At 38.4% G+C, this 27905-nt stretch overlaps 1 protein-coding gene across 1 annotated transcript; it reads left to right on the top strand.

Annotated features, from left to right (window-relative positions):
* Positions 1 to 327: 327 nt before the first annotated feature.
* IFIH1 (interferon induced with helicase C domain 1) lies at positions 328 to 27480 on the top strand. Its single transcript, XM_021528560.3, has 16 exons — positions 328 to 837; positions 2570 to 2726; positions 4499 to 4669; positions 9926 to 10006; positions 13362 to 13582; positions 14326 to 14536; positions 17565 to 17782; positions 19286 to 19402; positions 19862 to 19985; positions 20073 to 20309; positions 22335 to 22591; positions 24091 to 24240; positions 24947 to 25108; positions 25441 to 25631; positions 26407 to 26500; positions 26604 to 27480. Exons 1-16 carry the CDS (start codon positions 388 to 390, stop codon positions 26784 to 26786), a joined length of 3024 nt encoding a protein of 1007 aa, XP_021384235.2. The 5' UTR covers positions 328 to 387; the 3' UTR covers positions 26787 to 27480.
* The last annotated feature ends 425 nt before the right edge of the window (positions 27481 to 27905 follow it).

Below are 27905 nucleotides of genomic sequence, written 5' to 3'. Positions count from 1 at the left end.
TGACATGTACAATATGGGTGAAACCTCATCTCAGGAGAGACCTTCCAACAGCCTCGGACACCAACCGAGCGCCTCATTGCTGCCACTGCGTGCCGGGGCAGCAGCCAGCGCCCAGAACTCAGAAACGCAGTCAGCAGCTCTGGAAGTGAGCTCTCATGAGCAGGAAAGTGAAAGACACGTTCCCGTTTGTGACTGGGATTTTCAACTCATGGTTACCGTCAAAGGTTTCGTTTCCATCACCGAGGAGCGGCACTGAGCGGCAGCGCCCCCGCAAGCGAAACCGGAGGCGGCGCCGGTGCTGGGCAGGGCGGGCCGGGCCGGGCCAGCGCAGGGCTCGCTGCGGGGCCGCGGCCGCCACCAGCGGAGCGCCGAGTGCCGGGCGCCGCCATGGCAGAGGGCACCCGGGACGAGCGGTTCCTGTACATGATCTCCTGCTTCAGGCCGCGGCTGAGGCAGATCATCCAGGCGCAGCCCGTGCTGGACCAGCTCCCCGCGCTGAGCGCGGAGGACAGGGACAGGGTGCGTGCGGCCGCGCTGCAGCGCGGCGCGGCGGCGGGCGCGGAGGAGCTGCTGCGGGCCGTGGAGCGCGGCCCCCGCGGCCGCGGCTGGATCCGCGAGTTCCTGCTGGCGCTGGAGCGCGGCGGCTGCAGCCTGGCCGCCTGCTACGCCAACCCCAGCCTGAGCCAGCTGCCCTCGCCGGCGGAGGAGGCCGAGCACGACCTCTGCGTGCACCTGGTGCAGCTGCTGCACGGCACGCTGGTGGACAGGATGCGCGCCGTGCAGGTGGCCGAGAAGTGCCTGCAGATGGGAATCTTCCAGGACGAGGACGTGGATCGGGTGAGTCTGGGCGCAGGCAGTGCCACAGGCACTGGGGCTGTGGGGCAGGTAGGAAGCCACAACTACAAATGGCATAGTAAACGCAAAAACAAAAGGGGAGTTCACAGACTTGAGGGAAAATAGGTAATGGGTCCAGGTAAGCCGATGAAGACTGTTGACAATGGGCCAACAGGTGGGATGCCAGCTAAGAGCCTGGCAAAGAAAATGCCAGGAACAGAGGATTGGGCCAAGGCAGTATCTAAGTGGAAGAAATATGTCAGACTTTACTTATCATTTTGCCACAGACCTTAGGCTCAGAAGATCTTGTCTTCTGGCCCTTGAACCATACCAGGAAGTAGAGATGGTCCGTAAAGTCCTAAATAATGCTGAGTTAAAATAAAGCAAGATTTTCCATCCCCCTTTTTTTCTATAGGTTCACTAAGGACTATCACACTAGACAGTGACATGAGCGGAAATACCAGTTGGACAAGATCAAGGAAGTGTTAACCTTTGATGAGAATACTGCCCAGTGTTTATTCCACTTGGCTAAGAATGGCTTGCCTGGAATGTGAAACCTATTTGAAACTCAAAAAAAAATGATATCCTGAAACAGTGTTAGAACAAATTTAAATAAAAATTGCCATGGCAATAAGGGGAAAACTGGTAAAATAAGGGTGTAACTAAATCACATGTGCACTCTGAGCCTTTGCATCTGCTTTTGAGGTAGTTTTTATGCTCCATCTCATTTAAATGACTGTCAGATACATAATTTTGTGTTGTCACCATCAGGTGGCATCAATGATCAGATGCACCCTAATTAGAAGGGAGCCAAGCATGGTAACACAACAGGCAGATGCAGAGGCCTTTTAGGAAGCAACTGACTCCATTCCCTGGTAAGAGGTCCTCATGTTCCCCTGGGTCACCTTTTTGCTGCTGTTTTTTTGCTGGTATTTCTATCAGACCATTTGATACCTTTCACAATCCTGCCAGTTTAAACTCCCAGTGGAGTTTAGGCATTCCTAATGTCTCCCACTTTCCACACACTTCCTTTTAGTCACGTACCAGTCAGGTGTTCCCACTGCTATGCCTGCCTATTTCCTTGCATCTCGGCATGGGTGATTCTTGAGCTTTGAGAAAATGGCCCTTGAGACTGAACACCCGGCTCAAGCTGCTTTGCTCTTGGGGTTTTGTTCCTCATGTGATCACATGTCAAGTTCTGCTTGTGACAGCCTTGGGACGCTGTCGTAGCTTCTTTAAGGGCAGTAGCCACTTTCTAGAGGCTCAGCTATTGTATTTTTAAGTGGGAGTTGAGATGATGAAGCCAGAGTTAAAGAAGGGAAATGTTCTTTTTTATGTATGAGGTCATGTTATAGATTAAGTCTGAACTTTGGTAAACTGTGTGACACCATTTCTCCTTAATCAAGGTTTCCCATTCCCTGAACCAGGCTGAACACCAATTGTTATTCCACAATACTAAGAATTATTATATAGCGGTTACTATTTTAACCATTGTCTAGTACTACCAGTCTCTCTCCAATTAAATTCCAGATCTAATAGGTTTTATATATCCTACCCAAAATCATATGTGATGAACATGAAGTTGGACAAAATTGCAATACCTCTCTTCTGATGAGTGGCAGGTCCACTTTATATCTTTATTTTTCAGTATGCTTGAATAATGACAGGGAAATGCACCTATACTCAGGCCATTTCTGAAGTCTGAGGGTTGTTTCTGGTTTTTTATTTTTGCCAGATCCAGACTGTTACTGACAATCGTGGGAACAGAGATGGTGCAAGGGAGTTACTGAGCAGAATAGTCCAGAAGAAAGATTGGTTTTCTTCTTTTTTGATTGCTCTTCGTGAAACCCAGCATGAAGACCTTGCAGATGATTTAAGTGGAAATACAGGAGGTAATCATCTTATTTCACTGGTACTCATGTGTGGATTTTTAATCTCTTTTTTTTTTTTTTGGTTTTTTTTTTTTTTTTTTGTTCTGTTACTTAAGAAGCAATGCAGGATTCCCGCCATATTGTTTTCTTGTGACACTGGGACTAATGCTTTTGATTGTCCAGGGATTTCAAAATCAAGTTATGTAATAGCTTGATAGATTTTTAAATACTAAAAATCATTATTAAGCAATATGAGAATTATAACAGTGTGATTTAGTTGCAATTAAACTGAATCTTGCTTTTAAAACACACTGGTTTTCGGTGTGATTTTTATAATCATTCATAAAACATACTCTGAAAATTAATTTGAACAAACAAAACAGACTTTACCTGAATTTCTTCTTCAATACAAGTGTTTCCTATACAGAACTGTTTACAAATATTTTTGGAATTTTAAAGTACTTTGCATACTTTAAGACATTCATAAGTCTCAAAACATTATAAGATTTACTAAAAATAATGCAATAAACTAGTAGAGTGGCTACTCCTTTTCATTCATATATAATGTTTACAATACTGTAAAGTTATCCCAGTGCTCCCCTGTATTCTTAAATATAAAAAAGAAAGCAGTCCCAAATAATTTATCCCTTATTTTTAGTCCCCATATGTTTTCTAAAATTTTAGAGACTAAATTACTTTAACAGATTTCCCATTTAGCAGCTTCAGCCTGCTCACTTGCGGAGCTCACCAGAGCTGTCTCTGTGCTTTTAGTTGCTGCATATGGGTCAGAGCATTAAGATTGAGATAAGAGGGACATGAAGGTGTCTCTTTCAGCTTTGGACAGGAATCGGATGGTTCTGCCAGACACAGACAGGCAGCTGTGATATTTGAGGATGCAGTAAAAGATGGTTGAGTGTTGCAGTCTGCAGGACAAGACCAACCAAGTCAGAGCCTCAGAAGATCATTTTGAGTGCAACTCGGGTGCTGGGAATAGCTCAGCAGCTATTGTGATCCTAATTTTCATTCTGTGTTGCAGCTGTGTGAGGCTTAAATTCTTGTCTTCACTACTTTGCCATCAGTAAGGTAAACAAAGTAACAAATATACAAATTATTAATACTGTTTTCGTATTTTTATTTTCAATTCTTTTCACATTTTGCATTTCTGAATTTTCAGTATAGTGCAGATTATATAGGTTGAAACTGAGGATTAATTCAGTTGTTTGATGGACTACTGAATTAATGCATTTATTCCACAATTTCTTTGTAGTCTTGGGTGATGTAGACCCCAAAACAAACTGTACAGACTAATGTATAAATCACGAATGGTGTTGCTCTTAAGAGAGGATAAGTAATTTTCCATGTACACAGTCCTGTATGTGTGTAGATATGTGAAGTGTGTGGTTGCAGGAGCATGTCATAGAGAGGAAACAGCTTCATTGGGCACTGTGATGCTACATTTTGTCATTGCAGCTTGACCCCCTGTGATTTGTTACAGTAAAATATGTTGTTATTAGTAAACACCTACACACAGAAATCAAGAACTTAATAAAAATAAATATATTAACCTCTTTAAGTTTAGTTTCTAATTGTAGATTAGTAAATTCTTAGTAAATATTTGCATAAAGATCAAAATTCCAAACTACAACATTTGAGTCAAGACCAAGACCATATGTTATATACTGTTATGTGCCTGATAAATACAGGTTAATTCTGTGTTTTCTGTGCTCCACACTAAAAGAAATGAAATGTTTTATAGAACTGCCTTTGAATTTCTCTATCTTTTCTGGGAACAGAGAGTAAACAAAATGGGATGGAGCAGACTACAAATGAAGAAACAGAAGTTACAAGCCAACCAGGAAACGTCATAGAGGAGAATTTGAAACAGGAAGAAAATGTGGATGATAGTTTCTGCAGTGAGAGCAGTCTGTTGGAAACATCCATAGAAAAGAATTCTGTGGTGTCAGGTTTGTCCACTAACTGGTATTTTGATCTGGTATAGATTAGTATTTTTGAATTATATTTAATACTTTTGATAAAAATATTAACATTATTAGGTTAGTATTTTGTTTCACACATAGTAGGCTTATACTATCCAATGAGAACATTGGGTTAACATTGACAGCTCTGTACAGTGTTGACTAAGTTTAAGATAAGAGGAATGTTTTTATACCACTAAAACTGCAGCTGTATTAAGTACTTCTGTCTAGAAGGCTGGAAATGCTATATTGAAAAGCATGTTTTTGTTTTGAAAAGTCCCTCAGTGTTGTCCAACAATTAATTTTCTGTTCATTTTAAGGTTTTTTATTTACAGGTTATCAGCCTTTCTCATGATACATACATACTCAGAAGTACATTTTTAGTAAAAATGTTTAAGAATGGTTGTGGCCTGTTGTTCATACAGATCCACTCTTAAAAACATGCCTTGGGAGTTGATAATGAGCAGCAGCAATTACCAGCAGCAATGCCCAAACACAGCTGTGAACCAGTCTTTCAAACATGCATTGCATGATTCAGGAACTGTGTGTGTTCCAAATTCACATGGAGCTCAAACAATAGTTATAGCTAAGGTAAATCCTGCCTGAAATTATACTAGTGGGCTTACTCAACCAAAGGAGTAAGACAGCTAAGACTGCTCTCTTTTTATCAAACATGAATATATTTTTTAAATGGCTCTGAAAAACTGGAGCCTTTCATTGTGCAACAGTAGTAGCCTATTTCTCATTTCACATGATATTAACAGGATATCACTGCTTTGTAGCAAGTAGTGAATTATTAACTACAGCAAAATTATCAGCTTGATTTTCCTGGGTTAGAACATAATTTTGCAGTGTAAAGAAGAGGTGCCTAATATTTAATGATAATTCAAAATAGATCAGACTGGATTATTCTTTCTGGATAAAGCTAAGGCTCGTATAGAGCCTACTAAGGGTAGGTTTTCATTGCTGTTAGCCAGATCTCCTACTTGCCTTTTGTTGGGTTGAGGATTAAGAAAATTAGATCTATCAGTTATTAACTTGTTAAGTTAAAAAGTTATTCACTTTTTAGGTAATTGTAGCTAAAAAGCTATTGTCTCAGCACAGAACTGAAATTAATAGAGTGGGTGTTAGCAGTTTGGGCAGTTGAGCAGATCTGTTCAGTGAAATGGCTAAGGGGGTACAGAGTACATCTATTCCATCAGTTTGGTTCAGACTGATTTCAGTCGTGTGGAGTGTGTGTCTGCAAGTAGTTAGAACAAATCCTATTTGGTTTCAGCAGACAGTTCATTTCTGATCTACACCAGCTCTGTGCTATGAACCAAAGTAGTGTAAGTGGGGACAATTGATGGATTCACTGTAAACATGCAGTTGTGAGATGAACCAAAGTAACAGTGTAGATGCAGGGTAACAAGGGCTGCCAGGAGGCAGTGCTGCTTGGAGATTTCTGCAGAGGAGCTGCCTCACTTTCAGCCATCCTCAAGTGCAGTACCCTTTGACATCAATGCACTTGTACACTCAGATGTAGCAGCACTCCAGTCTTCTTTTATTTCCTATTTCCATCCTTTCTTGCGATTTCATAAAACTATAATTTTACACCAGGCAGATTAAAATAGAAATGGAACCCAGATTCTACTTCCAAGTGAGCTGGGAACCCACCTAGTTTGTAATTTGATGCTGTCAAGTGTTGTCAGTTTTGCAGTACACTCCCAGATTCCTTTATGTCTTGAGAAAGACATATTTCAAGAAGAAGCTTTTCAAGTAATTTGAAATTACTGCCATTTGCCCTGTATCTGGAGCTTCCTCTGACACTTTTATTTAGGCAGATGAAACAGAGACAGTCAGAAGGTATGAGAGCAGTAAGGCCATAAAAACAAGTAGAAATAGAACACTTAGCCTAAGAGATAAGTGAAGAAAAATTGAGCATGCAAAAACACAGATAAGAAACTTCACATACGCAAAAGTAAGTAAATTCTTGAGGTCGAGGAGGTCAACACTTGGATTAAGTTGTTGCAGTTACCTATATAAGCAACAATTTAAATAATAGCAGCTTTTTCAAGGCTTGCTTTTCATTGCATTCCATTCCATTGTTTCTCTACTTATTTCGTGCTCAGTGTAAAGTGACTGAGTATCTTCCTGTGAAGTCTTCCTGTGAAATTCCAAATTACAATGTGCAAGCAGGACTTTAAGGGAAAAGTGACTCTATTAGCAAAAGTGGTAAAAATAGCAGTTAGAATAATAACTCTTTTATCTTCATTATTTTGGATATGCTTACTGATTTGGTTTTTTTAAAATTTGTTTTCTTTTAAAATAATTCAAGTAAGTTGCCACTGTTGAAAAAGGAGAATGTCGTTCTGTTCACCTTTCATTTGGAAGATGAGTATTTTGCATTTCACATCACCACTGAAGTTTTCTGTTTGAGAGATCGTTGTATAATGCATGCTGCACATTGTAATTAAGATGATTGTGTACAAAACACTTTATGGATTCATATTTTCATGATTTTCAGAAGGTCAGTTTAGATGGGAGACCATATGGAACACACACACAGAATTTTAATTTTGTCCTCTCTTTCCTATTTTATGTGGATTCCTGCAAAGTAAAAGCAAGACATAGCAGTGTTATCTTCGTAGATGGGAGTTCCTACTAATGCTACTAATTAGTCTGTCACAGGTCTTTGAACATGGCTTGTAACTGGTGAGGTTTTCTTCTTTTTTGTGCCTTTCTGTTGATTGCATTCATTTGTTAGAAAAACTACTAAAACCTGACTCCTAGTGGTAGCTAAGATAGCTTCATAAGTTTACTGAATGCAGACCAGGTTCAATTCCCACCTCACTCACCAAGGCTTTATAGTGTATATTTTAGGCATTCCTTTCAAGGACACTGTAACTTCCATTCAGTGCTAAATTCTCATTCACAGAAACTATTTTGCTTTATGAATAATTTTCTGGGGACAATAAGTTGCAAAAAATATGTATATTAGGACGCAGAATATCCTATATAATAATAGGATATTCACTGGAAAGAACCTGATGGAAATTCAAGCTCACCAGCTAATTAAGCAAAACATGGGTCAACGCTATTATTCCGACTGATTCCGTCTGCACACTGTAGGCTCAGTTGCAGAGTGCTGTCGGCAGGATGATAGCTCAGAGTGATGCTGTTTGCAGCAGATTTTCCCGGAAGAACTGGGTATCTCTCTCAAAGGAGTGAGTTTGGCAAGTGCAGCTTCACCAACGGTGCCGGCGGCCCCAGATGAGCGTGTGTGAGGCGAGCGGGGCCCGGCAGAGGGCGAGCGGAGCGCGGCGATCCGCGCAGCGCGGCGATCCGCGCAGCGCGGCCGAGCGGCTGCGCCCGCGGCGCCGCGGCCGCCGCTCCGGCTCCGGCTCCGCTCCGGCTCCGGCTCCGCTCCGGCTCCGGCTCCGCTCCGGCTCCTGCTCCTGCTCCTGCTCCTGCTCCGCTCCTGCTCCTGCTCCTGCTCCTGCTCCTGCTCTGCTCCTGCTCCTGCTCCTGCTCCTGCTCCGCTCCTGCTCCTGCTCCTGCTCCTGCTCCTGCTCCTGCTCCTGCTCCGCTCCTGCTCCTGCTGCGCTCCCCGCCTGCTCCTGCTCCTGCTCTGCTCCTGCTCTGCTCCTGCTCCTGCTCCTGCTCCTGCTCCTGCTCCTGCTCCTGCTCCGCTCCTGCTCCTGCTCCGCTCCTGCTCCTGCTCCTGCTCCGCTCCTGCTCCTGCTCCGCTCCTGCTCCTGCTCCTGCTCCTGCTCCTGCTCCTGCTCCTGCTCCGCTCCTGCTCCGCTCCTGCTCCTGCTCCTGCTCCGCTCCTGCTCCTGCTCCGCTCCTGCTCCTGCTCCTGCTCCTGCTCCTGCTCCTGCTCCGCTCCTGCTCCTGCTCCGCTCCTGCTCCTGCTGCGCTCCCCGCCTGCTCCTGCTCCTGCTCTGCTCCTGCTCCTGCTCCTGCTCCTGCTCCTGCTCCTGCTCCTGCTCCTGCTCCTGCTCCTGCTCCTGCTCCGCTCCTGCTCCTGCTCCGCTCCTGCTCCTGCTCCTGCTCTGCTCCTGCTCCTGCTCCTGCTCCTGCTCCTGCTCCTGCTCTGCTCCTGCTCCTGCTCCGCTCCTGCTCCTGCTGCGCTCCCCGCCTGCTCCTGCTCCTGCTCTGCTCCTGCTCCTGCTCCTGCTCCTGCTCCTGCTCCTGCTCCGCTCCTGCTCCTGCTCCCCTCCTGCTCCTGCTCCGCTCCTGCTCCTGCTCCTGCTCCTGCTCCTGCTCCTGCTCCTGCTCTGCTCCTGCTCCTGCTCCTGCTCCTGCTCCTGCTCCTGCTCCTGCTCTGCTCCTGCTCCGCTCCTGCTCTGCTCCTGCTCCTGCTCCTGCTCCTGCTCCTGCTCCTGCTCTGCTCCTGCTCCTGCTCCTGCTCTGCTCCTGCTCCTGCTCCTGCTCCTGCTCTGCTCCTACTCCTGCTCCTGCTCCGCTCCTGCTCCTGCTCCGCTCCGGCTCCTGCTCCTGCTCCTGCTCCTGCTCTGCTCCTGCTCTGCTCCTGCTCCGCTCCTGCTCCTGCTCCTGCTCCTGCTCTGCTCCTGCTCTGCTCCTGCTCTGCTCCTGCTCTGCTCCTGCTCCTGCTCATTCTCCTGCTCCTGCTCCTGCTCCTGCTCCTGCTCCTGCTCCTGCTCCGCTCCTGCTCCTGCTCCGCTCCTGCTCCACGCGATTCTGTAGCTCATCACTGCTTCTATTTACTCGGGAACTATGGTTTGCACTTTTCATGTTACACCAAGAAACTTAAAAAAATAAACATAAAAATACTAAAAAACACAGTTCTGGTTTTGTTTTTGTTCTGCTACAGATGTAGCTCTCATGGCTTGCAGCGAGTGAAAGGGAATGTTCAGTTTGCCAGCAATTTTTTTTTTTTTTTTTTTTTTTGCTTTTCAACTTTCTGGAAAGATACAGTAAAATAGGACTAAAGGGGATTTTGCAGGTGATGATGTCTGCAACCCCTGATTTTAGGCAATAAATCATGACCCCTAGTGCCTTACCTCTGCCATGCTTTATTAATCTTCCACTCCATATTTTCTTTCATAAGAAAATGAATAATGTTTTTAATTTTTTTAATCTCTATCAAAACTAGGGAACATTAGATCTCAGCCATCCCAACCTGACATTCATCTAACCTACTTTAACAACTTTGGGGGAGAGCAAACAATACATATTTTCCATTAATATTTGTATAGCTATTCTATTATGCTACTTTTCTTTGTGTTTTTCATTTAGAGTCAGATGTCTCCACAGGAGATGGAAGTGTCAGTAACTCGAATGAAAATCTGGAACAGAGCTGTACAACCAGTGATTCAGGTACATTTCTCTTCTGTTATTATTTAGTAATTGCAAAGTAAGGTCTGGGGGAAGTACTCTGTGAGTGGGTTAAAACAAAACTCAGTGGAGGGCTTTCTTTCACTGTAAACTCTAGTTCACTGTATTTAGATGCCTGACTTACTCTTTGTTGGAAAACAGATGCCATTTTTAATTGTCTGGACCTAAGTCCTAGCCCCAAAACAGTCAATTTACTGAAATCATCTGAACAGGGCTCTAGACATCATCATTGTACAAACTGGTCAGCGAGGCAGAATGATGAAATCACACAGGCTGAAGGGACTAGAAGTCATCCAGTGCAGTCACCTGGACAGATATTCATAATTCTGCCACACAGACGTGTTTCTTTTACTCTCAGAGAGGAGCTAGATTGTGCCTGGCCCCCACATAGGGTGAGAGGGAATAAGAATGTTTTAGAGGCTGTGAAAGAGCAGAAGCATCTTCTGAGTATTTGCAGAACAATAATGAAGGTCCACTTTGGACCCAAGGACTTTAGCAACCTTATTTGTAAAAGCAACCTAAGCAATGGGGGATTGGTATCCGAAGATCTTTGTGAATCTCACATGTAAGCATGTTCTAAATACAGTTTAAAACTAGATATTGGACTGTATCTAAATGATACTTAGCAGACAGGTATTATCTTGCTATGTATGAAGTCTGACCCAAACTATACACTGCTATTGTAGAAGTGTCCCAGTACTCTTTTTGTCTTTTTTTCTTCAAACCTCAGGCAAAACAAATTGGGAGTTGTCCACCATGGTGATCAGCCTGTTTACCTATATAGAATTCAAGAACTACTTTTTGGAATCTAGCCTTTATAACATTTATGCTGGGACTATGTCTTGTACAAGGGCTAGAAAATATCTGAACACCTTTCAAGCCAACAGGGCCTAATAAACCTACTATTACATCATTAAGATCACTTTAAGTGTTATATATCCTATGCCTGCCAAGTATTTATTATAAATACTTTTAAAATAGTTTTAGGCTTTTAAAGTATTAAAATCCACATATTTTGTAAGTACACAGAAAATTCAGGATAGCTCAGATCTAAATTGCTACACTACAGCTAAGATTATAGTCTGTGTGTTGCTAAATCCAAAGAATTTACTTTGCATTTCTTTAGCAACTGAGGACACTTATCAGTCACATTGTATTTTTTGACTCACTCTGTCACATGAAATGTGTGGGCATGGGAACTTCCCTGCTCTGTGGACAGGCTGGCAGACTGTATCAATTGCTCAGGCTGAGCCAGGCTCGTGACATTTGGCAGCACGTATGTATGTATGGCTTCATCCTTTAAGATTCCTCAAGTGTCTCTCCAATTGTCTGTCCAGTTGAGCTAACTGGGCATTTGCTGTGTCCAGTAATCCAGAAAAAAAAAACCCAAACACTGCAGTTTTGTGAAGAATGGAGAACAGATTTTTTTCACAGTGTTTATTTCCTATATGTTCTGTATACATGTGGCTTTTAAAAACAACTAGTTTAAAAGTTTTTAGTCCATGCTTTTTAGTCATGTATGGTAAATTCAGTGAGAGCAATAATGAGAAAAGGAATGCAAGAAGATGCAAATGCGCTATTAATGGATTTTATAATTTGAAATTTTGCAGTAAGGCTGTTTGAATGGTGTTGCTACACAGTGACATGATGTGGATTTTAATGCAAAGAATCATGCGGATTCAGCTGCATTTTTATGTGCAAGGTTCATTTCACATTTTAAAATTGTTATAGGTAGGACAACAGAATCATTATCATGTTTCTTTTAGCCCAGAGCAGCAATTGAATGTAGACAACTTCCCAAATGTTATAATGTGCATGATGAAAAATCTTTAAGTATTTAATTCTTTAATCTGTGAAAAGATTCCTGTATTAGCCTTTATCTAAACAAGGGCTGAAGAAGCTAGGAGAGAGCTAAGTTAAATATTTTTCAGGCCTGGTCTGTTAATTGAGGATGTTAAGGAACTGAAATTTAACCAAACAGATGGGTGATAAAGTGCTAGTTTCAATATGATTGAGCTATTGAATTTAGCCAACCAGAAAGCAAACAATGTTCTTCCTCAAAAGAGAGTAGTAGAAGTCAGATTAAGTAACAGCAAGTACTCTCTGGTGCAAATGTCCCTGTGTCCAGGTAGCACTGCACTCACACTAAAAGGCAAAACAAGCAAAAAACACTTTAGAATGGCATTCAGATGTTTCCATCAGCAGTGTTTTATCAAGCTTCATTACTTTTTGTTAGTTTAATTTTATTTAATGGAATCAGGAATACTAGAAAAATATACTTACTTTGTGTGTAATGTATCAGTGATAATAAAATCCTCATGATTCTGCATTGAATGGTATCATCAGGAAACAAAACTAGGGTTTTTCTCCCCTCATTTTTAATCTAGTACAATGAATTTGTGCATTTTCTTCAAGGAGGGCAGTTAATACTTGAAGAGTGATCTAAACTTATTTGTAGGGAAAACACCCCATGAAAACTCAATTGAAATAAATCCTTCTGATAGTAAGATGTATATACATTAGCTCTGACTCCCTAAATATATGTAAACTCTGAGACTTGATATGCATTTCTTACTGCTCAAAATAATTCAACGGCATTTTTCTTTCACTTTTACGGTTAGAACATTGTTTCTTTTGTGAGCCATAGATCTAAACTCTACCACTACACTTTCAATAAGAGATTGAAGGCTTTGGCCTTAGGTGGCAGATGTATGTGACTTTCTAATGAACATCCAATTGCATTATGTATGTGTCAGGCTAAGAAGCAATGTAATCTACCATGAGTAGGTGTGATACATTCTGCAGTTAGCTCCATCTTGTATGGGCAATTGAATTTTCTTATCTATTTGGTCTTTATATTTTATAACTCCCTCGACCATTTTTAAGTATTCCATATATTTTTTCTTTCTATGGCTCCATTTTTCATTCTCTGGGAAGTATTTAAAAAGGTAACTCCTTTGTAACCAAATAAATTTCAGTGTCGGTGAAGGAGAACATCACAGAAGCTTGGCTAGGTTATAAATACTGCAGCTCCAAACACAGCCTTTGTTGGTCCCAGTGCTACTGAACTTTATTATTTGAATTTATACCTAATAGCAGTCATTTCAACATAGATGAGTGAAACTGTTCTGTGGCAGTTCCACCTGCCCTGAGTGGTGACTGAATGGAAGCAGTTCTGATCCAGAGTTGCACAGGTCCTCAGAGCAACATTGTCTATACCAGTGTGCTGTTTCTATTCAGAAGTTGCTTCTGATAGTAAATTAATATTTTTCCTTTTGACATTCTGATACATGTTCTGTGCCTCCTGTTTGAAACTTGTATTTCGTTGTACCCTTAGATGAAGATGAAGTGGAGAGGAGAGCCTCACCTGAGCCAGATCTGACCCTGAGAGATTACCAGATGGAAGTGGCAAAGCCAGCACTGAATGGGGAGAATATTATAATATGTCTCCCTACAGGCAGTGGTAAAACCAGAGTGGCAGTTTACATTACCAAAGATCACTTGGATAAGAAGAAAAGAGCATCAGAGCCTGGAAAAGTCATAGTACTTGTTAATAAGGTAAGTTGGTCCATTTTTTAGAGAATACTATTTTTCAAACATCATGCATTGTTAATAAAGACATTGTAAAATTAATATAAACACAATTCTCAACTTCTCCAGGTGTATTGTGTTTAAAGACAGATCTAGACTATAATCTCCATTGCACCATCAACCTTGTGAAAGCTCAAATTATGTACTACAGCGAAAGTGCAAATTTAGATGTGTTGTAATAACCATATTATTGGGAAAAGTACAATTTAATTTTGTAATGAATTTTGAAAAATAAAAATATTTTTCACATTCTGTGTTTCAATTTTTTAATGAAGGCCACCTAATGAGTCTCACAGTAGTTAAGGAATGTTTTGTCAGATTTTCTGATAATTGCTGTAATTTTTGCAGTTAAATTTAGCACATATAAATTAATCTTCTATTTTAATATTAAAATATAGAAATACATTAAAGAATTTCATTGAAATTATAAACAGTATTCATATCCTCTTATAAGATAAATATGAAAGCAGTTTATAAATTCAGTTAAATGGCCGGAGCATGCATGGTTTGTTCTTTCTATCAAAGGCTCAGTTAAGCCAAAATTCTTGGGACAAAAAGATTTCACAGGAGAGGTTTCAGGGGAGAAATTGGTTTGGGGATTTTTGCTGCTTAATTTTATTTTGTTCATCTAACAACATTTGTGGCAAACAGGCATGTATTTTTAAACTTGTGTTTAATATGTTTTAAATTATTTGAAAACTTTTGTTCAGGTGCCGCTGGTAGAACAGCATTTAAAAACAGAGTTTAGTCTATTCCTGAAACGTTGGTATCAGGTTATTGGTTTAAGTGGTGATTCTCAGCTGAAAATCTCATTTCCTGAAGTTGTCAGAAGAAATGATGTCATCATCAGTACAGCACAGATCCTTGAGAACTCACTTTTAAATGCATCCAAGGAAGATGAAGAAAGTGTCCACTTATCAGGCAAGTATTTTATTCTGAAATTTTTACAGAGGGTATAAAAGTATGTCTCTATTCTGGAAAATTGCAGAGTAAAAATGTGCCACATTCAATAGGATTTTTTTTCGATTTACTCATTTTATAAATACAAGCTGTAGTCAAAATCAGATCTCGATTAATAAGCATGCAGGCCAAAATTAGACTCTGTGGTTATTTGTACTAAATACTTGCTATGCTTCCTATTTTATCTAAATAAATTCTTAAGAACAACTTTGTTCAAATGCAGTTGTACTGATTCCACTTTCCAAGCTTGGTAGAGCATTGAGTCATATCACATAGAAGCCACATATAGGATGAGAAAAAAAAACTATTAAAACTCAAATGCACTTGATAGTTTGAGAAGTACAGTGGAACACAAGATAAAAGCTAATCTCTTGTGAAAGTTATATTCTTTAAACCCTTGTAATTTTGCTAATATATAGTGATATGGTGGCTTATAACTGTCTCTCTGAGCTCAGCAGATATAATGGTTTCCTACCATAAAGGAAGTTGAAGAAAGCAAAAGATAAAGAAGGCGAGATTGTTTTCCCAGAATACTGAAGTGGCAGGTATCTCTGGGAGATCAAAAAGGAAGTTGTATTATCTGGCAGTGAGGTACAAATAGAACAGCCCATGAGGTCAGCTCTGGGCCTGGGCTGCAGTGATCTTCCTCTATTTGCCTGCAAACAACTCCTTTTCAGATGGTGAAGGATGTAGGGGAGAGATGTGATATTTAAAATAATAGCCTTGAGATAAAAGTATTGGTCTGGATGTCACAGAGACAGCAGAAAAACCTGAGGGGTTGGTCTGTGTCTGTCAGTGCCTAGTGCTGACTGGGGTACTGCTTGATCCAAAATGACTCCTGCAGAGCCACTTGGGTACCTCAGAATTGCATTCCCCTCTTCAGAATGCCTTGTTATTAACCTAGGCAGAGTACCAGCAATTTTCTTAAACTTATTTCCTCTCCACTATATCTAAGTTAATAAACTTTCCTACAGCTGAATAATTTTGGAATGCTGTATGGAGGCATCTGAACATTTCTACTGGAACTGCTGGCCTGTTTCAAATTGGGCTGAGTCCCAACCAGATTGTGTAATGAAGTGGGTTGAATGGGTTTCACACTTTGTGAAGTTTCCTTCATAAGGAGCTACATTTTTTCCAGAACTTAGGCTGCCCTGCACCTCAGGGTTTTTTTCTGTGCTATTACACCTGTGCTCGTAGGTTCAGCTGGACCAAAGCCAAGCAAGCATGGGCACAGACAGCTCCATTTCTATGCCTGTGACTTGGTTAACTCTCAGCCTTTATAAATCATCCTAATTAGTTACAAGTTTTTTTCCCAGAAAAATGAGTTACAAGTTTTTTCTGTGCCTACTTTTTTTATCTGTTTCCACAGAGGTCCACATTACACATAACATGGAATTCCAGCCTCAGCAGTGAAATGGAGGGGACTCTCCTAATTGCATTTTATCAAATGTTTACTCTCTTTACCAAGGGCTGAAATCACTGTGTGGACTTTCTAAATGCTGTGTATTCTTTCCCTTCCTTAGTAGAAGAAACACCTCCCTTCTGGAAGGTTAGTTTCTACACAAGTAATTATAGAATATGCATGATGGAGATGATGGTCAAAATCTAAGGGAGCAAGTTCATGTTCGCAGAATAACTGAGAAACTACCATCACTGCTTCTAAAATATTACAATGTGTAGAAATCTTGGAAATAAGTAATAATTTAGATTTGAAACTACATCACTCCTGTCCAAACTGGCGTCCTAAACTGTGAAGGCAATCAGTTTTCCTCAGTGACATGGAGCACTGGCTTACTCCCAGCAGAAGTATTTAATGTAGCCTTTTTCATATAACTTCCCTTGTTTAGTCTCTGTCTTTCTTTAGGTTCTAAATCAGCTGAGACTGATTTAACTCTCTGTTAATTTCCAACTTCTGCTGCCAGTTGTTGAAAACTGACTTGTAGTGGTGCAACAATTTGATCACATCAATATGTTTACACATCAATGTGTAAACAAGACTGTGGAAATTGTCCACATAAAAAAATATAAGAGTTTAACCCTGATCATTTCAGTGATCTTCTTTACAGTCATATCCACAAACTGACTTCAAATTGTTGGAAACAATGTGAAATTAGTTACTGGCCAGCTACAGAAGGACTGGGAGCTTCATGAACCAGTTTTGCTGCTAGAGAAACAAAAATGTTCTTGAATCTTTCAACTCAAAACCTTGAAATAAATGTCACTGACTGCATGTGCAGAAAGATTAAAGATATATTTTCTATATCTTTTGAGAAATTTGAAACAAAAAATAATTTTATTTTTCTTTCATGTATAGTATATTGTTTGCATATGAATATACCCTGACCAAAAAGCACATACCTGTCTGAATTTCCATCAGTTTCCTCCACTACGAAAGAGAGATGAGCAGTTGTGCTCCCACTAATCTTTGTTTTTTCCAATAACACATCCATAAAGTAATAAAAATCTTTTAACTGGACACTAATAGGGAGGAAATCTATGTGTTGCTACAAAATGGAAGCATATTTTGACCACAACAAGCCTTTCAAGAATGTCTGAAAGGCTTCTAACATATTCTGTATCTTCTCAAAAGCAAACAATATGTAGTTTGTAAGACACAGTTATGGATATGAAAGATAGTATTGAGTTCAACTATGATATATTCTTACCACTGGTAAGATATGAGAAATATGTCTCTGAAATTCTTTCTATAATCAGATTGTTTTTGCAAAAATGTAAAGTCTTTTTTTCCATTGCATGACATGTAAAACTACTTGGCACATCAGGACTGCAGCAAAGGTTCCAAAGTCCATTACATATATTCAGCATTCATCCACACCTTCCTCCACTACTTCAATTTCCTAGTACATTAGCCCTCAGACAAACTGATGGGTTCTTTTCAACACCATCCTTACCTGTTACAAGATTTAGTCACACAAATTCTGCATTTGAAATAGAATTATTCACTTTAAGAGTCTTTTTTTTTTCCCAGATTTTTCCCTCATCATCATCGATGAGTGTCATCACACTCAAAAGGAAGGTGTCTACAATAATATAATGAGACGTTACTTAAAAGAAAAGATGAAGAACAGGAAGCTGGCAAAGGAAAACAAACCACTGATCGCACAGCCTCAGATTCTGGGACTTACAGCCTCACCTGGTGTAGGAGGTGCAACATCCTACTCAAAAGCTGAAGAGCATATTCTGAAAGTAAATAGCCCTAACACTTACAAACCGTCAAAAGGATATTGTCTTGTTCAAGTAAAACTTTTGAAATCAGTTTTAGGCTCCAAATGGACAATCTGATTTTTTTTCCTTGTGTACATGGAAGTTCAGCTCATAACCATTAAAAAATAATGGAAATCCTTACACAAATAAAAGTTACTTTGCAGGAGGAGTAGGGTTACTGAAAAGGGAAGTTAATGATTCCTCACTTGAAAAAACTTCTCAAGATCAGAGGCAGAAAATCCACAATATAGTACAATTTTATGGTTACTGAAAGTCTTACTGCTCCATTGATGGCTTATAATTTACTGTGTATTCCTAAATACTAGAGACATAATGTATTTTATATCTGTATTTCTAGAGTGACTAAGATAAGCATTTTTGTGTCAAAAAAAGGAAAAATAATGTTGAACACTTAAACAAAGCAGAAACCACTTGTGAGATGCAGTAGCATACAAATGTATTTTATTTTTTTCAGTTAGAGTTACTCATTGACGTTGCACAAACACCTAACTAAAGGTAGTCTGTTAAAGTCTATACCTAAAGAAACTATATTTTACTTGAAATAAAATGGTTTTGCATTAGTAGTAGAAAACTCTAATTTAGCCCAATACTGCAGTCAAAAGTCCTGACTAGTAAATTCTATTCTAATCTCCTGACTAGAACAGAACATGATATTGAATAAGTGAAGCCTGCAAGAATGTTTTATGCTGTACTGAAGTAGAAGAATTGCAAAGAATTTTGACACAAAAACTTGCTGGCAATGGAAAAAGCAGAAAATTCCTTTTCATCAACTCTGAATTCCTAGTGATAGGATTCTGGGATTTGTATCTGAATCTGTTATCTGAATATGCAAGCTGAAATATACAACTACCACTGATTACATTAAAAAGATCACCTGTCAGTCTTCCTTGACTGTTTTCTCTGCTCAGAATAATGTTATGGTTTCCCTTATTACTTAATGACTTACACATATTTTCTCCTTGGAAAAGGTCAAAAGCAGAAAAGTCCAGTTCAGTTGTGCACTTAGCACAGAAATTCTGTGTCTTCCTGTTCCAGGAAAGATTATCTCAATTTTTTTTCTACTCTTACAACAGCCCTTACTTTTATGATGAATTCCTAGTATTTATTTTCTTTTTTTCTATTTCACCATTGTTTTTATTTATTTTGTACTCCAAAATCTATTCTTCCAAAGTACTGATGATATATTTTCCTTCTCAAAATATTTGGTTTGCATCCTGATCTACAATTTTTTTCCTGTGTGCAAGGATCATTTCTGGCCTAAAAAGTAACTTGTGCAGTTTATCTCAAATGTTTTTCAAAGACCTGGGCTTTCATGTGCTGATACTGCCTTTATCCAATTTTTATGGAAGAAAGTTAAGTTATATAAACGTCAATATCTAAATAAGAACCTCTGTTGTACTAATTCAGTTTTCATGTGAAAAAACTCATTCAATATTAAATAAATAACATTTTGTTTTCTCCCAGATCTGTGCCAATCTTGATGCATGTAGAATTATGACTGTTGAAGAGCATGCCTCCCAGCTAAAGAATCAGGTGAAGGAACCATCTAAGAAGACTGTGATTGCAGATGACAAAAAAAGGGTATGTTTTTTTCAAAATATGCCCTCAGTATTAAAGTTATATTTCCCTTTAAAAATGTCTTGTATGGTATCAAAAACTTTTGTCTAATACTCTTTTTCTATAGACTTTTGATGATCTAGAGTGCTAATTTGAATGTTGTTGCTTTTCCATTTCAAAAAGCATCAGTAAAGTCAAATAGAACTAAAATTTACTTATATCAGTTGAATTTTGAGTTATCTGTTCAAAAGGCCTTCTAAAGCTTAAATTTGTATTGAAGTGATGATACTTCATTTTTTTAAAAGTACTACTTCACAGTATAGTTTTTGTAATATTCTGAACTGTATATTTACACATCACAAAACACACTTAACAGCCTTTTGTCTTTAATTTAAATTTTAAAAAATTATTCAATGTGATACTAGCCAATGTTTTTGTCACCTGAAGATGGTTGCTTACTTTGCCTAATCAAATTATTTCTAGGATCCATTTAAAGAGAAAATTACTGAGATCATGACAGAAATACAAAACTATTGCCAGCTGCATCCAAAGCCTGAGTTTGGAACTCAGACATATGAACAGTGGGTGATCAGAGAAGAGAAAAGAGGTAACTGCAGAGCAAATGTACCCCAGATTTGGATTTCATTGCATCGTTCTATACTAAGACTTTTTTTGTATTTTTGTTCCCTTCTAGCTGCAAAAGAAGAAAAACGCAGGGAACGTGTCTGTGCAGAGCACTTGAAGAAATACAATGATGCTCTCCAGATAAATGACACCATCCGAATGGTGGATGCCTACAATCTCCTAAATAACTTTTATAAAGAGGAGAAAAGTAAGAAGACAGTAAGGAGTGATGATGATGATGATGATGATAAACCAGCAGTATCAAAACAGGATGAAACAGATGAATTTCTAATAGGCTTATTTCATGGTGAGTTTGAAATACATTGTGATATTTAATATTTGAAATCCGTAATTCTGCACTAACATGGTTTGCATGGGCCCATTAGTTACTGCATCCTAGAGACTGCTGTGTTGTTTATTTTCACAGTACTTTGATATCCCACTTCCCACAGTTTTGAATCCATTAAGCAACATCATAGTGGGATCATATCATAATATGTAATAATGGTTCTTCAGCTCCCACCTAAAGGCACCTTTATTTTTGCTGCCAGTAAGTAAAAACTGTTTTCTGCTTTTATCCAGTGAAGTGTCCCTGAGGACACTCTTAACAGATACATAAAATATGTATTTCAGTAGTTACTCTTGGGGGGCAAAAGGTTGAACAAATGGAATACAAAAGTAATGAAATAATGAGTTCTTAACCAACCCTTTCTGCCAAAGTTTGTTTGTCTATATACTGAGAGAGTGCTGACTTTGAGTTAGTTTCAGGAAAAGAACATTTAGTTAGAGAATTAAAGAAAAGATTAAACTTCAAAGACCAAAGTTAGTTGCTTTTTTTCAGATCAGTCTTGGAACTAGAATTCATTCATGAATCTTTTTTACTCATTTTCTTTTTCTTTACTGCCTTTGCAATGAGAAAGAGCTAGACAAGTTTGCTTCTATCACCCATGGCTCTTGGGTGGTGCAAATGAAAACAGATTATACTGCAGTGTGACCCAGCTTCATGTATCCAATGAGCTAAAAATTTTTCTCACTATCATTGAGAAATGAAAAAAAAAAGAACAAAAACTCTAGGTTAGATAATGTCAGCATGGTTTTAATGAATCTTCATACACGTCTATTCCCCCTTGTTTAGATTTTCAGTAGTGAGCTGTTGCTGAGAACCAAAAATTTAAACCAACTGAAAATGAAACTCAGTGTCATTAGTATAATTTCTAGTTGCTTTTACTTCTGCAGGTAAATGAAGTACAAAGAACTTGTCAATGAAAAATAAATTCCATTTTGTTAGGATTTCACCACTGAGAGTGCTAGGAGTAATAGAAAAAAATCTAAAATTTCTAAGCATTAAGAGCAGAATTCATCTTTAGGTGATAAATGCCCTGGGGCCCTTAGTGTAGATTTAAGTAAGGTGGGAAACTGTGGGACTTTGTTACATTTATCTACTTTTTGTATGTGTTTCTATGATTGATTACATTCTAAAATATTAATAAGACTAGTCATAAAGTCACTGTCTAGGTGGAGTAGCAGTTTGTGGTACATCGACTATGATTGCCTTGGATTAGGTACGCTGCAATTGTCTGCACAGGGTCATGACATCAGAGTGTACTAACAAACCCAGTCCCTGCCTTGAAGTGTTCTGGTGTTTGATAATCATCTGATGGTTTTTAAATATTAGAAGTTTTTTTAAAAAATTTAAAACACATGAGGAATCCTCCCTCCTTCTGGTCAATAGAGCCAGTTGAAAAGAGTCATTCATTTGACAGTTCACTGAGTGCATTGAAATGTCTTAGACCTGCAGTATCAATAACAACATGTCCATGCTAGAGTCTACTGTACTGCATGTTTCTAATGAGGATTCCTACTTTAATTCATGTCCAATGGACAATTTATATCTAAATTTATAAAAACATTACCAGCTCTGAGGCTGTGCATATTAATGTTTCTCCTTGTAAGACTTTCATTCCGTGATTTTAAAATAGTTTTGTAAATATTAAAAGCTGTGATTTAGCTCTTTATTACAGTGCATTTGACTCTATACCAACTTTGTGTGTATAGACAGTTTTTTTCCTTTGGCTTATTCTCACCATGAAATATAGGCAAAGTGTATGATAATGGTGATTTCTTTTGGTTGATTAGTGTGTTTTTAGAGACTATAAACACACTTCAAAAATAATTCATATGCCACAGCTCTTCAAACTGAGTGTGAATTAGCCATGCTGGGAGAATTATATAGAAAGTTGTTATTTGCTTTGTGGGTTTTGGGGTTTATTTTGTTTTGCACTGTTGTTTTACATTGTTACATTTTCTTAATTTACATCTCTTCTTTTTAAAGCAAAAAAGAAACAGCTGAAAGAGTTGACTAAACAACCAGAAAATGAAAATGAGAAGCTCATGAAGTTGAGAAATACTTTAATGGAGGAGTTCACAAAGACTGAGGAACCTCGAGGAATCATATTCACAAAGACTCGTCTAAGTGCCTTTGCTCTTTTCCAGTGGATTAAGGACAACCCAAAATTTGAAGAAGTGGGAATTAAGGCCCATTATCTTATTGGCTCTGGACATAAGAGTGAAATGAAGCCCATGACTCAGGTATAGAACCATGCATATCAACATTACCTCTTGTACATGATTTTGGAAAACAGCTTGTCTTAATATTAGGCCAGTGAAATGAAGTTCGGAGCCCAGAGTTCTGGTTTCATACCTGCCAGCAACTTACCTTCATAAAGATATGTGAATAATAATGTTGGAATAATTTTATTTTCACAAGTAACAAGCTTTTTTGGTTCTTGATTCTATGGCAATAGGAGTAGGCAGCATCTGTTGCCTAGAGAAGTGTATAGTCAAAAAGAACCGAAGTTGTAGCAGGTCATGGGAAGCAAAAGTAAACAAAATGGAAAGAGCAAAAACACAATTAAATGAGTTTATACATTATATTTTAGCTGCTGAATTGAAAGCTGCTGAATTGAAAAGTAACACTACAAGGGAGATTATTCCTGTCTTTTTGTAGTATCACTGCTTAATTCAAATTACATCAATCTATATGCATGCTTCACACTAACACATAACCATTGATTATTCCTGTCTCTTTGTAGTATCACTGCTTAATTCAAATTACACCAATCTATATGCATGCTTCACACTAACACATAACCATTGAAAGAAAACTTGCCAAAATTGATACTACCAAAAATATTACAATTGATCACTTAGTTGTGTCCATCTTGTACCATTATGTTGATTTCATACATCACATCTCTCTGGTATACTTGCACTTAAGATATTTTCAAATCAAAGTACTTCACATCTCTTTTGTTCTGGTCTTTACTCCCCATACCAAAATTTAATCAAAAATGGTGTATTTTAATGCTGGGCAGAGTCCAGTTTCTTATGCTGCGCTGAGTTTCACGGAAAAAAGTTCTCTCAAAAAATTTTCTCCAAAAGTTGCTGGAATTCTATCAAACTTCAAATTTAATTTCTGTGGCACATTGCACAAACAAAACAATAGCATCTGCATTTTGAAAGTGAATATAGCAAATAGCAAGTTTCTATTCCTCTGCTCAAGCTGGTGACAAACACCCAGTTGATTCAGAAGTCTGTGATTTAGATCTTTTCTTTTTTAAGTGTATCACTGTTGTTCTTTTTGATCACCAGAGTTATGGTCTCCATTTATTATGGGGAATTTTAAGTGCTTTAGAACTAGAGCTGGAAGTCTGTATTTTAATCAGAAATTACTAAAGTGATAGAAATCCCGTCCTATGAGTAAGTACTTAAAAAAATTCAAAATAATAGAATAACTATATTAGCAAATCTTCTAGTACCTGTGACATAGGCTACAAAGTTCCAAGCCCAGGTACCATAAAAGGATTGTCTTCTGCTCCCTCCTCCCACAAAATACAGTGCTGAACTCCTGTTATATTCAATAGAAACTCCCATCTTTTGCAAGATGCTTAAATGCAGTTGTTAAAGCCACTTGATGTATGGCACTCAGCTCAGAAATGATGGGACTGTAATTCCTGAAAATCACTAATTGGAAGAAACTGGTAACAGAAGCTAATACTGAAAGTTAATTTGATGACCTTCATTTACAGAATGAGCAAAGGGAAGTAATTGATAAATTTCGATGTGGAAATGTAAATTTACTAATTGCTACTACTGTAGCTGAGGAAGGCCTGGACATCAAGGAGTGTAACATTGTTATTCGCTATGGCCTCGTCACCAATGAAATTGCCATGGTGCAGGTATGAGTTTTCTGCATATGTAACTTATTTTAATAATGCTTTTCTTTTTGCAGTGGAGAAATGGTGAATCATATACCTGACATTTAGAAATATTTTTTAAATACTTGAATGCTAAAAGAGAAAATGTTCTTGCAGCAAGGTTAATTTCCAATTTCATCCTCAGTCCGTATGTGATATAAACTTTGCCTCTCTGTAATGGTGTAGCATCTGTTCAAAGTTCTACAAAACATTAAGCTCTTTTAATAGAAGAGATACCTGAATATGATCATCAGACCAGTTGGTACAGGAGGCATTTGTACCACCAGTGTATGGACATCACACCATCATCAGCTAAAGAGAGATTATTACATATCAGAATATCAGTTTAATACATGCTCTCATTTAACTTGTAAACATAAGTATTTATATATTTAATATTTAAATGCATGCTTATATTTTGGCAACAAAATATACAGTTTTGGCATTGCAAAACATGCAAATCATGAATCTCCTGAACAGTTCTCACAGGTATCATGGATGATACTGAAGAAATAGTATGTGTTATCTACTGATTCTTCATCTGTCTGAGTTAAATGGAAAAGGCTGCACTCTGGGGATAGTGTATATGGAATAGTGCATGTCTTCCATTATAAAACTAGGAAAAATTGTTGTGTGATGTAATAGGGAGTATTTTGATGTTTATTTTTGTGTTCCTTGCAAATTATAGGCTCGTGGTAGAGCTCGGGCTGATGAAAGCACCTATGCTCTTGTTGCTTCAAGTGGCTCAGGGGCTGTTGAACGTGAAAGTGTTAATATTTTTCGTGAGAAAATGATGTATAAGGCTATTCAGCGTGTCCAGAAGATGCCACAGGAAGAGTATTTAAATAAGGTATTTACTGCAATTCTGCATTTTCCCTTTAAAGAAAACTGATTTATATTGTATGAAATACTTTCTATTTGAAATCTGCTTAGTGGAGAATAACTTAAAATAATATTAGTTACTACATATGGCTTTGAATTCTTTTGCCAATATTTGTTTTATCATTTGTTTTTTTGTCCTTTTGAAAGGTCTGGTTTTCTGTTGGTAAGGAGAAAACACACAAGCAAGGGAAAATTGTCTAGAAGTCATGTTGACAGTGAACTCAGTAAAATAACTGAGAAAGAAAACTCTAACTGTCATTCCAGCAGAATGTTTGAGTGCTCTTACTGATCTATTTCTAGATTCAGAGTTTCCAGTTGCAAAGTGTAGTGGAAAAACAAATGAAGGTGATGAGAGATCAGCGCAAGACATACAAGAAAAATCCTTCACTAATAAAATTCTTATGCAAAAATTGCTCCAAGTCGATATGTTCTGGAGAAGACATACAAGTTATTGAAGACATGCATCATGTTAGTGTGAAAAAAGATTTCCAGTAAGTGTTTATGAACTACTTTATCTCTTTCAGGCAGAAACAGATTTTCTTTTCATCGAGGCTGTAACAGGGCCTGTAACCCTCTAGGCCCTGTGAGAAAAAAATAGATTGTTCCAATATTGTTGGGTTCTAGGCTCTATGGAGTTTACAGTTAAGGAGCTTGAACAAAATGTTTGTTCTTATTCCTGATTTCAAAGTGAATTGAGTTTAAGACTCCAAAAGAAAGAAAAGCCACTTCTGTGATACTATAAACTAGGTCACTTACTATGTAGTATGGTATGAATTCCTTTCTGCACAGGCTAATAGTAACTTTCAGGATCAAGTAGTCCCTAAATAAATGATTCAAGAATGTACACATACTCTGCAGGTCTGCATAGTCAGAACCAAATGATTCTGTTAAGGGTTAAACTTGAACTACAGGGAATAAAAAGAAAACCTTTTATTTTCAGGTATTATTTTGTTGACAGTTCCATGGCACCTGAAAAAAACAAGATAGTTCTGCCTGTTGTTAGAACAAGAGCCTGCTGCTCCCACTTTAAGATGTGTGAGGGCAGATGCAGCTCCTGAAATGCAATGAAGAGGGATATGGAGTACATGTGTATTTCATTATTACTTAGGAGCATGAAGCATGACCTTGCATTTTCACAAACAGTCAGAGAGTCTATAACTTATTAGGTTTCATATCTGATTTCAGCAGTCTTACTCACTGTTTATATATGTCTGTATGTAACATGGAATGACCAATGGATTCTGATGGGTGCTGTCTGTTTTTCAGAAATCTTTATCATATAAGAGAAAACAAAACACTGCAAGATAAGCATGCTGATTACCAGACAAATGGGGAAATTATATGCAAAGACTGTGGACAAGTGAGGAACATCTTATTTTCATACTCTTCTTCTTGTCTGTACTTGTTTCTGTATAGTGGTCTTGTCTTATTTTATCTGAAATGTGATATCCTTCTGCTTGCAGGCTTGGGGAAATATGATGGTTCACCGAGGTCTTGACCTGCCTTGTCTAAAGATTAGAAATTTTGTGGTTGTGTTTGCAGACAAGAAAACAACAAATGGTATTTTTAAGAAATGGGGAGACCTGCCCATTAGGTTTCCTAGTTTTGATTATGCAGCTCATTGTCCTTCAAGTGACGAAGATTAAGGACTTGGAATGAAAATAAAAGCCCTTTTCAAATTCTCTTTGTTGATCAGAAGTTCCTGTGTTCCATAGAGAATGCTGCGTCATGAGCACTGTGAAAGCTCCTGGACATAAGGCAACTGTCTTGAAGACAAGCGAAACAAGAAAGAAGAAGGACAAAGTCACACAGCTGCTATCTGCACTCTGATTTGTACTCCTGGATAAAGATGGCAAATGCATTGTAGTCATATGTATTTATGGAACAAACTTCTGTCTCTTTTCACTACAGAATGACAACACTGTCCAAAGCGTGTTAGATGACCTGTTGTCTTTCCCAGAACATTGAAAAGAGACCTTAAGATACACCATGGTCATTATTTTCTTCATGCTGTAACCATTTTGAAGATAAAGTATCTCAAAAGAGGAGCTAACGTAAAGAAGATATTACCCATTATTTCTGAATCACTGTTGCTACATCAGTGTTTCATGACTGAATTCCTCCCTTCATATAGCTGAAAGCTCACACACTTTGACAAGACTAAAATTAGGTTTCCCTTAGAAGACATTACAAGAATCAAGCCCTTAACATGAAATTGATTCTTTTAGTGTCCAAGATGCACATTGCCAAAGTGACTGTGTGTCAGTTTCATAGGATTGTTAGCCTGGCTACATAATGAGGTCTGTATTTTTTTCAATAAATTGCTATAACTAACTTTTACCAGCTGTGATACTGTTAATTCTCTCCCGCTGGAAGAATTTAGAAGGTAATAATACCATAGCTTCACCCTAGAAATGTAAAGTATGATAGTATTCTGACTGTAAAAATAGCATAATGATTCTCCATATATATCTCATGAACAGATTTGTCCCCCCCTCATCCCCCCCCACCCTTTGCAAGTAAGATATTGGAGAGTGGAAGGAAGGTTTATTTGTTGTTACAACAGTAACTGAATTAATTATTAGAATACCCAATTGGGAAATCATCCAGATATCATTCATCATCTAGATCATCTCTGGATTTCTTTATTAATGAGTTGTTACAGGTACATAAATGCAATATAATACACAGCATTTTCAAGTATCTGAATTAGTTTATTCAGTACTTCTAAATAAGTGTAAAACACTGGTAAAAATACTACATTT

Source organism: Lonchura striata, chromosome 8, assembly GCF_046129695.1.
Source record: "Lonchura striata isolate bLonStr1 chromosome 8, bLonStr1.mat, whole genome shotgun sequence".
NCBI lineage: Eukaryota > Metazoa > Chordata > Aves > Passeriformes > Estrildidae > Lonchura > Lonchura striata.
This window is presented reverse-complemented; position numbering and strand designations above follow the sequence as displayed.

Coding starts and splice junctions, on each gene's coding strand:
- IFIH1 (XM_021528560.3), top strand. CDS start 388: ATGGCAGAGGGCACCCGGGACGAGCGGTTCCTGTACATGATCTCCTGC. Junction 20,310..22,334: donor TCTAATAGGCTTATTTCATG/GTGAGTTTGAAA, acceptor TTCTTTTTAAAG/CAAAAAAGAAACAGCTGAAA. Junction 22,592..24,090: donor AAATGAAGCCCATGACTCAG/GTATAGAACCAT, acceptor CTTCATTTACAG/AATGAGCAAAGGGAAGTAAT.